The 12,113-nt window shown below is 41.8% G+C and overlaps 1 protein-coding gene across 10 annotated transcripts in view; it reads right to left on the bottom strand.

Annotated features, from left to right (window-relative positions):
- The window catches only part of rbfox1 (RNA binding fox-1 homolog 1), a 554,543-nt gene that overhangs the window by 96,239 nt on the left and 446,191 nt on the right, over positions 1 to 12,113 (bottom strand). The window contains exon 1 of one of the 10 annotated variants that reach the window (XM_033644551.2): positions 1,410 to 1,501. The exons of the other annotated variants lie outside the window; for them this stretch is intronic. Coding sequence (XP_033500442.2) covers positions 1,410 to 1,448 — 39 coding nt within the window. The 5' untranslated portion in view covers positions 1,449 to 1,501. Of the gene's footprint in view, positions 1 to 1,409; positions 1,502 to 12,113 lie in introns of those variants that run through there. 10 annotated transcript variants of the gene reach the window in all.

Below are 12,113 nucleotides of genomic sequence, written 5' to 3'. Positions count from 1 at the left end.
AGTAAGTTGATAGAAAAGAGAATTGCTAAGATGTTACTAATACTGCATAGTTTAAAGGAAGAAATGGACTTTAACTAAGGTTAAATTATACGCTATGCAGGTTGTTTTTTTTTATGGTCGATTTCTGAGAGAGGAGGACTGCGACTCGAGGTGTTTCCAGCAGTGGGAGGCAGCCCGGTCGCCACTGCTACTTCACGTGGAGGAATCACGGAGCCACTCCATGGATTTGGACGTGCCAGTTTTCCACGCGGATTCCAGATAAGATTTGACAATTGAAAAGAACATAAGGGGCCCCTATGCAGAAACAACTAAGACTGAACTGAGAAGGAAACAAAGTGACTAAAAAAAAAAACTTTTGACTTGACTGAACTGAACTTGAGCTAACTTTCTACAAGAAGGATCCTACTCTACAGTTGTGGAGAAAGAACTGATAAGAGAATTGTTAAGTACCCGGGTACAGTAACTAAAGTTGGCTAAGTGAGTTTATTTTATTTTTTTGTGGTTATTCTATAACCAGAATGAATGTGCGTTACTGTGCTTTGCTTTATTATTTTGTTCAAGTATAACAGAAGGTGAACCAGCACAGTCTGAGAGAAATGTTTAATTAATTTTTTCTATCAATAAATGTACCCAGTTATTGCATTAAGTCGTTGCTGTGTTTTGCTTAACATCCTCCGACCAGAACCTAGATTTTAGACAGTGATGTTTTGCTATTACTCCCTTACAGTTAGTGTTACAAATGTAACTCTCTAAAGATGCATACATTTGAGTATCGTACTGACTTGAAAAAATTGAACCTATTTTCTAAGCTCATTTACAACACAGTACAATACACCAAATAACATTTGTTTCATTTAATACATGTTCCTTTACAAATAAAATAAACAATATTTCTCATTCTCCTTCCCTCCTTCCTATTCCCTGACTCTCTTTTCCTCTCACTGCTGAACAAACCTTTTCCAGCTCACAGGGTTCCTTGGTTTCATTTCCAAAACAAAGCTGCAGCTCCTCTCTCTCTCTCTCTCTCTCTCTCCCTCTCTCTCTCTCTCTCTCTGTCTCTCTCTCTCTCTCATGCGTACATTTATCGACTCTTGCTAGCACCTACCATGGATGAAGATGAAAAGAAAATGAGGCAGAGGGAAAGAGATACAAACCGACACACACATAAGCAGAGCACGCAGCCCTGCGAACCTACATGTACTGCATATAGTCACAATCATAATCGCACACACTCATAAGCGCACATACAACACACAAAAGGAGCATGCAGCATGCTGCCTTCTGCAGTCACAGCACAAACAGCGTGGAGCAAGAGAGGGAGTGTAGAGAGGGACAATGAGGAGAGAGAGAGAGAGAGAGAGAGAGAGAGAGAGAGGTGGAAGAAAAACAGTGTGTATTCTCAGAAGTACCTGCTCTACCATCTTGCCTTTGCCTTCCTCCATGCACATCCAGCTACGCTGTAAAGTCCAGCCCGCCAGTGACTGCCTACAGCTAGCATCAATTATGGATGGTTTTGTGTGTGTGTGTGTGTGTGTGTGTGTAGTGGGGGAATGAGCAGAAGGAGGAGGAGGAGGAGGAGGAGGTGCCACTGTGAATGAAAGTAGCATTCCCCAAAAATGTTTTCACCACTCTCTTTTCTTTCGTTTCTCACAATCCTTCCCCTCTCCTTTATTTCTTATACTTGTCTCTCTGTTTCCTTCCTTTTGTTATGTTTTGATTTCATTGGCATTGTTAAACTATATGGCCAAAAGTAAACACCCTGTCTACATATTTTTGTGTCCCTTTGGTCTGGGTCTGTTTTCCCAGGTTTAGCTCCATGAAGAGAAATATTAAGGCTGCAGCACATAAAATTTTAGACCACATCATGCCTCCAGCTTTGTGGCAACAGTTTGACCCTTTTCATATTTTACCATGACAGTGCCCCTGTGCACAAAGCCAGCTCCATAAAGGAATGCTTCAAGTTTGGTGCAGAAGAACTCAACTGGTGGCACAGAACCCTGAATTCAACCCGTCCAACACCTTAAAAATAAACTGGACTGTGAGCTAGACCAGCTTTGTCATTGATTTTGGCATCAGACACTTGACACCAAAAGCCATCCTTCAAGGCAGTATGATACACTGCCGGGCGGCGTTAGTATGTTATGCAGCCAGACGTGACCTTTCGCAGTGTTATGATACCCTGCCAGTTGGCTGGACGGCACCTGTCACAGCAGTATGATGCACTGCACTGCACTACACTGCAGTAACAACGTAATGTAAGGAGCTGGAAGATCCCTATAGGGTCCAAAAAGCCCCGGACTTTCACCCAAGAGCCTGGTGTTCACTTCCTGTATTAATGTAGAGCCAAACCATGATATTTCTTTTTTAACATAACCGTGTGCTTTTGTCGCCTAAACCTAACCATGTAGTTTTGTTGACATCCCAGCATTGGTTGAAGCATCCTGGAATGTCACCAAAAGACACACAGGAATATCTAGCACATAATATGTAGAAGTAAAAGGCCACTGACAAGGCGGGGATGAGTGACGACTTGGGATGAGAAGGTGTTGGCTAGGCCATTCCACTTGATATCAGTGCCCACCATCAATAAAGGCTTGTAAAAAAGAGCTTGTTGTATTGCGAAAAACAAAGTGTGACACATTGTATGAACTAGCTTGTTTCAAGCATAATGTGAAGAGTTCATAAAATGATGAACCCCTTACATATTGTTTATTTTATTGTGAGGGTATATGGAAATACTGGCCTAATGATCTTAAGTAATAGGTCATGCCTTTTTTTACGTTAATGTGTATGTTACTGTTAAGTATGCAAACAGTCATTTCTTGTACATAGGCCTAGATACACCATCTCCCTTGTTAGCAAAATCATCAAAATGCATCCCCCTTGTTAACTTGCAGTCCCTCTGCATTCCCCGGTTTCAGACGCGGACACCATCCTATCTGGACCCAGACCTCTAACTGATATATTATTGAGATTATTAGATTTTGACAACATGTTTCTTTTTAACTGGTGCCACATTTGTAGCACTGTTTTAGGAAACTCACAGACCAATTGACCTATGGCTAAGTAACGCCCCCCTCCACTCACTCGGACAAACTATCAACATTCAGTGACTGGCGCGATGGCAGGTGTCACAGTACACGGCATTTCACAGGAGGCAACTGATGATTTTTGGGGACATAACGATCAGATGTCATTGAGAAGTAACCAAAAGGGCCTAAACTATGCATTGGAGGAATATATTAATAATTTTATTGTTGAGAAGGTTGATGAAAAGCTTAAATTACAAGCCAAAATTTACAGGTCACAGTGTAAGCGTGATAAACCGCATCTCGTTGCCGTCACCATCAAAGACAACAAGATAAAGTGCCACTGAAGTTAAGGTTTTTGGCTCAGAATATGAGAAAAGGATAACGGCCTTTTTACCATCTTTACCAAGAGTGTCTCTCTGTTAGTTTGGTGCTACAGTATTTACATTGAATCATTCAGCATAACGTTTGCCAACCTTTGTTATCTCTGCGATTACAGATAAGCTAATGAAGCTAAGCTCCAGAAGTTAACGTTAGTTTAACTAGAGCCCTTTGGACAACAGCAAACAATGATGTATGATCACCAAAGTACAAAACTAGAACAAAATAGGCTAATGAACTCCCAGCAAACAAGGTGACATGATGAACAACGCAGGTAGGATCGTTAGGCTAACTTTAGCTAACGTTAGCTAGAGATGTTAAAGATAACTTTATAATTCTTTCCAGGGTAAAAAATACACCTCGTCGCCCAGCCTCTCAGGATACCTTGTGTCAGAGTTGCATGTACCCCATGCACACCGTTTGATCATTTATATACTTCAAATCTCCGAAAAAGCTCATAAAACCGAACAAAACTGACTTTCTGTAATGCATTTCAGTGAACGTCCAGGTAGAGAATGTCCGAGTGTATGGGAATGGTTATACGCACTGTGATTGGCTCATCGCGTTTGAGGGCGGGACTTAGCCATAGGTCAATTGCATACATTGGGCTCTAGTTTCACAGACCGGGTGAGGCGGGGGCGCAGCCAGGGTCCAAAACTAACACTCGCCACTCGCCAGTTATGGGTAGATTTTGTCTCTGGCTGGTAAATTTTTAAGACCACTCGCCACTCTGGCGAGTTATTTTTTTACCAGCAGAAAATGCATTTTTTGTTACTGTAGAACGGTGCTGGTATCGGCTGGTTTCCTGGCAGAGTAATGTGCATTTCAGGCAGAGACGATCTTTGGTCAAGTAACGCCAGGGCCACACCGCACGCTGAAGCGCTGTGAATAGCCTCGGAGCGCCGAGAAGCAAAGCCAGTTTCCTTGCGGCGCCCATGTTAGCCGATTGTGTCATCCACACCGGCCGCAGAGCTGCCCCGCAGTGATCGTTTTGGTGTCTGGTCTATTTTCTGCGCAAGCCGCGAGCGAATGTGTCAAGCCGGGCAGTTACCCATGATGGAAAAACAGCCCCAAATGTGACAGAGACAACAGCTGGGAGCAGAACCACTTGTCGACCGGCGTGGAGAAATGCGCGTCTGATGTGAACGGGCTCGCGCGAGAATTTCGGTGCGCTGCGATCACACAGGTATGTGTTGTGTCAGAGGAGAAACGAGCCGTTCACATTTCTCTCTTTGTTGCAGGTAACCATCCACAAACCTCACCACACTTTAGGGACTGTTCTTTACTTATGAAGGGACTGTTCTTTACTTATGAAGGGACTGTTCTTTACTTGTATGTTAATCAGTTGGTGCAGTTTCCCTTAAATAAAAAAAAATGACTGAACAACTTTCACTTATATTGGAGTAATATTTGACCAAGAGTATCTTTACTTTCACTCAAGTCTTGTCGTTGAATACTTTGTCCACCACTGGTCAGACATTCATGTTTATATAGGGCAGGCCCTGCTGTTGCAGTCTGGTCGAGCTAAAATCTTGTCTCAACTTTTCAAAGGGGACTGAAGTCAGTGATTCATGTAAAATTCCTTAATGAAAGATTCTTTTTGCACTGTAGTAAGAATACTACAGAATTTATTAACCCAAATATTACACTTAACTGTTGAAACAGTTATTCATATTTCAGCATACATTATTACTAATATTAGTGCACACTATTAAAATACTGATTGAGAATCGCATACAAGACCCAAATGACATGCTAAATAATACTGATAGCAAATTACAACACTTAAAAGCAATTTTTATTTGGTTGGCTGGTAAAATATCTGCCTGGCTGGTAAAAATTTCACTTACCAGCCAGCCTGGGTGGTAAGTGAAAAAGTTAGTTTTGGACCCTGGGCGCAGCACACCTGCACTTCACCAACTGGGCGTGGCCAGGCGGATTTTGCAAGTTTGGCACACCGTGCGCCTGGCACAGCTACTCCTCTTTCCCACCTCCATCCCTCCTACCTGCGCAAGTCGGAAAGAGGGAGGAGAGAAGGCATGGAGTGGGTTTTACACACATCACACCTATCAAATGAGCCCCTCTCCTCGCCCTTAAATGCGCCGTGCAAAGGCGTAATGAGAGTTTACTCAATTCGCCATGGCAGAAGAGAGCAGCAGCGTCAGACGGCCAAACTTCTCCCAGGAGGAAACTGATGTTTTGGTCCGGGAGGTCCAAGCTCGCAGTGTCCGAATATATGGAACTGCGAGCAGACCTCCACGGGCTGATGATGCAAAGGTAGCCTGGGAGGAGGTCACCACAATTGTAAATCAATGTTGCGTTTCTCTCGTGCACGCGCGCTCTCTCTTTCTCTCTCACAGTCTCACTCTGTTTCTTTTCTTTTGACTTTTCTAAGATGACAGATGCTAAATATATACTCCCTATCTGATGCTGTGGCTGTTTGTGGTTGGCTGAGAGGGATGTGAACACATTAGTTTGCAGCTGTGTTAATCAAATCAGGTTGGGTTTCCATTACGGGTGCCAAACGTGCCAAATGGTGCCAATCCCCTTTGATCTGACATCAGATGTGACGGGAGAGTCAATATAGAGATACATTTATGTGCTGATTGCAGATAGTTGCATTGAATAGTGGTTTTCTGCCTATTTATTGCATTGTTAATGTGCCTGACATTCTGGAAACCTGCCTGTGAGGTTTTGGTGACGTGTGCGCACTGTTCGCCAGTCAGCCAAACTTCGGCTTACACTGGCTGCGCTCCCCCTGCGCTGACAGTAGACCTGGTTTCAGCTGGCGAGCTTTTAGTGCACCTTCGGCGAAGCCTTTTGGCACAAAACTGTCACTGTGCCAAGATGGATCTGTCGACACCTTCCCCTGCTGCGCCGCCACACCCATCTCAGCGCACCTCGGTCTGCCAAACTACCAAACTAAGCGCGCCACGGGTTGCACTGCTCAAAACTAGCTCTGCGCGGGGTTTGCCACCCTGCACCACCCTGCGCCGCGCCGGGAAACTAGAGCCCATAAAATCATCTCACGTGATGCTCCTCAGCCAATCAAACACATCGGATATTTTGCTAAACATTGCGACTTGAGTGAGTGAAATAAACATATGAGAGAGATAAGATGAGAGACAGCGGTTGGAGAAATAAGTGAGTCAAAGAAAAGTAATTTCACATGCCATTTTCTTAAGAGAGTAAAGTGGACAGTGAAAACAGAGCTTTCCAATGAATGAATGACTTTATTTCGACCAAAACAAAAAATAAAAACAAAACATCAACATACATGCACCAAAAGGAGTTGGAAGAAGTGCACACTTATAAAATCCTTCCCCCCCTCACGACTCATCTCTAATTTAAAATTAAAATTGTTAACAACTATGCCAAACTTATTAACAACTGTAAATAAACAACAATTTTAGATATCAAATATGCAAACCCTATCTCAACTTTATTTACATCCCAAATAACACCATAACATAACCAACATGTTTTGTAATATGTGTAATGTATATAAATTGCTTTAATAGGTGTTACCCCAGACCTCCACACAGTAATTAAGATGTTGTAAAATGAGTGAGCAGTAGACGATATTGAATTATGGCCCAGTATGTGCCTTGATTTTCCCATAACTGCAATGCTCCTTGCCAGCTTGGATTGAATGGGACTTTTTGAGGTTTCCAGCCGATTTTGTGATCGAGTATCACTCCCAGAAATGTATTTTCACACACTTTTTTTCTATATTAACACCAGCTATCTTAATTTGCACTGGCATATCAAGTTTTTAGATTTCCAAATAATAACATATTGGTTTATGTCAAACCATCTTTTCAAATGATACACTTCTGTTGTGATCTCCTTCAAAAGCAGCTGTAAATCCTCTCCAGAGCATAAAATAGTGGTATCATCCCCACGTAAAACAAATTTTAATGTTTTTGACTTTAGACACAGGTTTTTAATTTGTAACAGAGACAATTTTGGTTCCAATACTGACCCCTGGGGGACACCACAAGTAATGTTACAACGTGATGATTTATATTACCTATTTGAACAATTTGCTGCCTGTTTAATATCACTAACCAATTTAGTGCTATTCCCCTAATGCCATTTTTTTCTTTTTTTTCTATTAATCACAAATGTTCACACTCTTTCATGTTTGTTCTTCTCATTAGCAGTTCAAAACCAGTATGTCTCATCATATGTTCCCAGAACCTGGAGATTATTAAAAGCGGCAGTGTGAAGGAAACAAAGCACCATGCATCTTCTAAGCAAACAAATCCAGTGAAATCCAAACTTAGGGCACAGAAAATGAAATATTTTATATCAATCAATCAACCCCTTGTTAATAATTAACAGTGCCTACTGAATATGGTGCATTTCAACAGTTGAGAAACTGTTGTCATCATATATAGCAAAGGCATGACCTGCCTTAAGGCTCGAACATACTCGGGCGTACTATAAGCAGAGCAGACTCCGCGAGGAATGTCCGCAGTCATTCGGGCTTTCATCGTCGAGCGCACTTCCGCATTGTAGTTTCCTGTAAAAATGTCCGTGAAAAATCCCTGCAATGTGAAAAATACATGCCGAGCAGTCACTGGTGCGTGGAGCGGAGTCCGCTCGGTCGTAAAATCTGAGCTTTGCGCGTACAGGGCCAGCGGACGTCCGCTTTGAGTCCGCGTGGACCTCCGCAGAGTTCCGCATACGTTCCGCCCGAGTATGTTCGGGCCTTTACTCTGCCTGTGATTGGCTTACCCTGATATTCTTAACATGACCCTAACCAATCTCACTCCTAATGCCAAAACCTTACCAATCCAACCAACAAAGGCAACAAGTACTGGCCAGGGTGGGTCATGCCTTCACCATCCTAGGCAAAAAACATTGTCTATTTCAGTGCGTCTGTCAGGCTTTACTGGGACATTACATTTAAATTCAGGGCTTGACATTAGCACCCGTCTACCTTCTAAATGTGGCTAGAATTCGGCAGTGGCGTTTAACACAGTCATTCTTACTAGCCACTTTTGTGGGTGGCATACAGATGCACATGGTGCATGATGCATTAGTCATCAGTGAGCGTGGAGCACAGAGAAGCAGTCAGAGCTACAGGCTACAGTGAGGCTAAAAACAGAGTTCATATTACGTTTTTCGAAACAACTTTTTATGTCGGGGCTGCAGCACACTTGGATCACTATGGATGAGCAGTATGGAGATACTTTGTGGATTCAATTTTGTGTTCTTGGACATTAGTCTGGGGTGCCGTCTGCCATTAGGTGTGCTAGCCGCTCCCCCTGCCGATCTCCGCAAGGGATGTGAGGACTCTAAAACTTCACCAGGGCCTCCATCGGCATATGGGTGAGCAGATAATGGCTGAATTTTCATTTTTGGGTGCACTATCCCTTTAAGCTACACAAATGAAATAACCTGACACTTCTCATACAACCAACAGCAGAATAAAACATAAGACAACATGGAGCTGTCAACATAACAACAACATAAACATAGTCAACAGCATAAATTGCACAGTGGATGAAACCACAAACAGACTTCACAATTTATACACCACCTTGCATACTCACCTGACTATTTGTCAATCTGTGATTCTCACTGCAAAGTCCTACTCAACCTGCCCTATGTTCAACTTCTCTGCTCGCTCATTTTCAAAGTATTACATCAATATATTCAGTCCATGTAATTTCTATGCACCTGGGTCACTCAACATCATAGCTGTGTTTGACTTTGATCACTTATTTTGCTCGTCTGGTGGAGCATTACTGTAAATAAGTAATGAATTAAAGGGGTTCTATGTGAAATTCAGTGAATGAGTTATCTGGACATGGTTGTCAACATGGAGGTGGTTGAGCCGGCACGTAGCAGCTAGTGGTGCTAATGCCATAAACAACCTTTTACATCGGCAACAGTGCTGACTGAGCTAATGGTGTTAACCAGGGGGAATCAGACGGTGGGCTCTTTGCTTCTGTGACACTTCTGTCCCGATTTCAGCAGTAACCACCTTAGCAGCACAGTGCAAAGTGGTGGCGATGAGCTAGCCAGTGGGATACACACATGCACTAACATGCATGTGTGGCTGGACCAGCTTACCACAACAAACCACAGAGAAGCTCAGATTAGAACATACATAGAGTTAGTGTGACTTCATTCTCTGCCCAGGACACCATTACTCTATTACATCTTTACATAGCAAATAGTGGTTTGCTGCTATATTAATGCTCTGAATGTTGCAAATGCTGAGGTACAATGATGTTAACCATCACTCATAAGAATGTGATCCTTAATTTGATTGCATTGTTGTGCATTTGTACAGTTAACTGAAACACTAGCCTGGGCCCACAGGTGTGAACCCTGTTCTACACTCCTCCTGACCCTAAAATTATTAATTAAAAAAAAAAAAAAAAATAAGTGCAAGTACACAAAAAACATCCACCTTTGCCCAATAGCAGATGAATTCCCTGGGAAAAATCAAGGACTGCCACATATGACATTAGAGACCTTTTTATGAACAGATATAGTGATTACTATCTCATCCTTTCACAACCACCTGTTATCACGTGACTAAGTCTCACATTAAGGTCACATGATGACACCTGAGCCATCCATTGGCTGGTAAGGACAGTGGTTCTAAGGTCAAAGAAAGCTAGGGAGTAGATTTGTAAATTCTGACATATTTATGTTGGTAAGTCAAATGTTATAAAGTTTGATGTCTTTCACAGCATTAAGACCAAGAAAATAAGTTATATTCACAAAGCTTTACATTTCTTTTTTTAATTTCCCAGCACAAATGATTTGCCAAATATCCAGATTTTAAAACATCAAATCCTGCCAAAATCAAGCAGTAAAGATAATCCCAATTTACCTTTCCTATCAAATAAGTCAACTTAATTCATGCTTCATTTTCTGTCCCTATTGATAATGACAATCATTTCAGTGTCTGGTCCATGGCCTCCACCTCCCTCATGTTGGCTAATGCCTCTCTCTTTGTGAAATACTGGATACATCTGTCTCAGCTTCTCTGTGGTTCTGTGGCTTTCATAGAAAGGCCTATCAGTCAACTATGAATCACAGAGCAGAGAAAGAAAAACATGAGACACACACACAAAAACATGGCCTTCTAACTGTTTGATCACACAGGCACACAGAGAGACAGAGAGTGTGTGAGGAAGGAGATGCTGGCGGGATGTGGACGAAGTTCCGGCCAGATGTGAGGGTGTGCGTGTTAGGGTGTGTGTGTGTGTGTGTGTGTTTCCTGGTCATGTAGTTGACAGATGGTTTGGGATTTAAGGCGGGGTGTGACCATAGCAACACTAGGCATGATGAACACACACGCACGCGCACACGCACACACACACACGCACACGCACACGCACACTCAATCAGAACTCGAGACCATTCATTCATTTGGTGTTTGTTCATTCATTTAATGACACAGAACTTCATCTCAGTCATAAGTCAGCCAGACTCCCATTGTCAGTCTTATGTATCCTCATACAACGTTTCCTATAATAACGAATTAGAACCCTACCAGTTAGGTAAAATATAGGAAAATAATCATGGTTGGGCATCCTCATGTAATGTATGTAACTAAACATGCCTAACATAACGTTATGACATAATGTATATGCTTGAGTACTCGATATGGACTTCAGTATTTGTTCAACATGTAGAGCAATTACTGGCGACCCTCCCACATGTGAATATGGCATTCTTGTTTTTTGTTTTCAAAATGGGTAGAATCTTATTCTATTGTAGAGCTTTGTGTTGATTTACTCAGATGCTTTTAGGATGGTCCTTAAATGCTGATTCTAAGCTATGTAATGGCAGCAACAGAAGGTCTGCTGGATTTTCTTTTGTTAACTTTGAATTTGTGGTTCACAAATTGAAGGCTTGTTATAGAATAAATTAATTTCAAAATGCACTTGTTTTGCATTGTTGGCCAATTTACATTCATATTCCAGTGTTAGATTTATTATTTATTTTGTTTTTTGTGAAAACTCAAGTACTCTAACAGTTCAATGTGAGTACGAAAATATGGAAATTATTTAAAATGCCCATCACTAGTGTATATGTAATTTAAAATAACTCATCATCGACTTTTGGTTTCACACTGGACTCAAACTCTGGTCTCCTCGGTCAAAGTCCTGTGCTTGGAATGAATAAACTTCAGATTGACTCGTCTCTGTGCACATACATAAGTGGAAATGAGGAGGAAGTTCTCCATACCTTACGACAAAATGTGGGTATTCTATGGCAAGATGACTGTTGTGGCAAAAACTTCGGGATTGGGTTTTTCCTTTCTACCCTGTTCCACTTTCTTTTATTCTTACCACAGGGAGAGTGCAGGTGCAGTGTGTCAGACTTGTAGCCTTCTTTCCAAAATGATTCCAGAGACTGTTTAGCGTTCATTGTGGCGTAGAATTTATTGCAAAGAAAAAAAAAGTTACATATTAATTACATTAAAGGAGCCATAAAATAATTGATAATTAACCAATGCATTTAGAAAAAATAAGGTATATTATATCCCTTATTGATCAAACCAACAAAATATCAACGTAATCTGTCACCAGTATTCTGCATGTCTACACGTTAGCATTAGACATTATCCAATGTAACAACCTAAATTCAACCAAATATCATTGCAAAAGAAATTTGGTGGCTAGCCGGGATCACACTTATTCAATCTTGTGAAGGACTCATTGCATG

Source organism: Epinephelus lanceolatus, chromosome 18 (genome assembly GCF_041903045.1).
Source record: "Epinephelus lanceolatus isolate andai-2023 chromosome 18, ASM4190304v1, whole genome shotgun sequence".
NCBI classification, from domain to species: Eukaryota; Metazoa; Chordata; class Actinopteri; order Perciformes; family Serranidae; genus Epinephelus; species Epinephelus lanceolatus.
The sequence above is the reverse complement of the archived record's forward strand: the minus strand, read 5'-3'. Positions and strand labels throughout refer to the sequence as shown.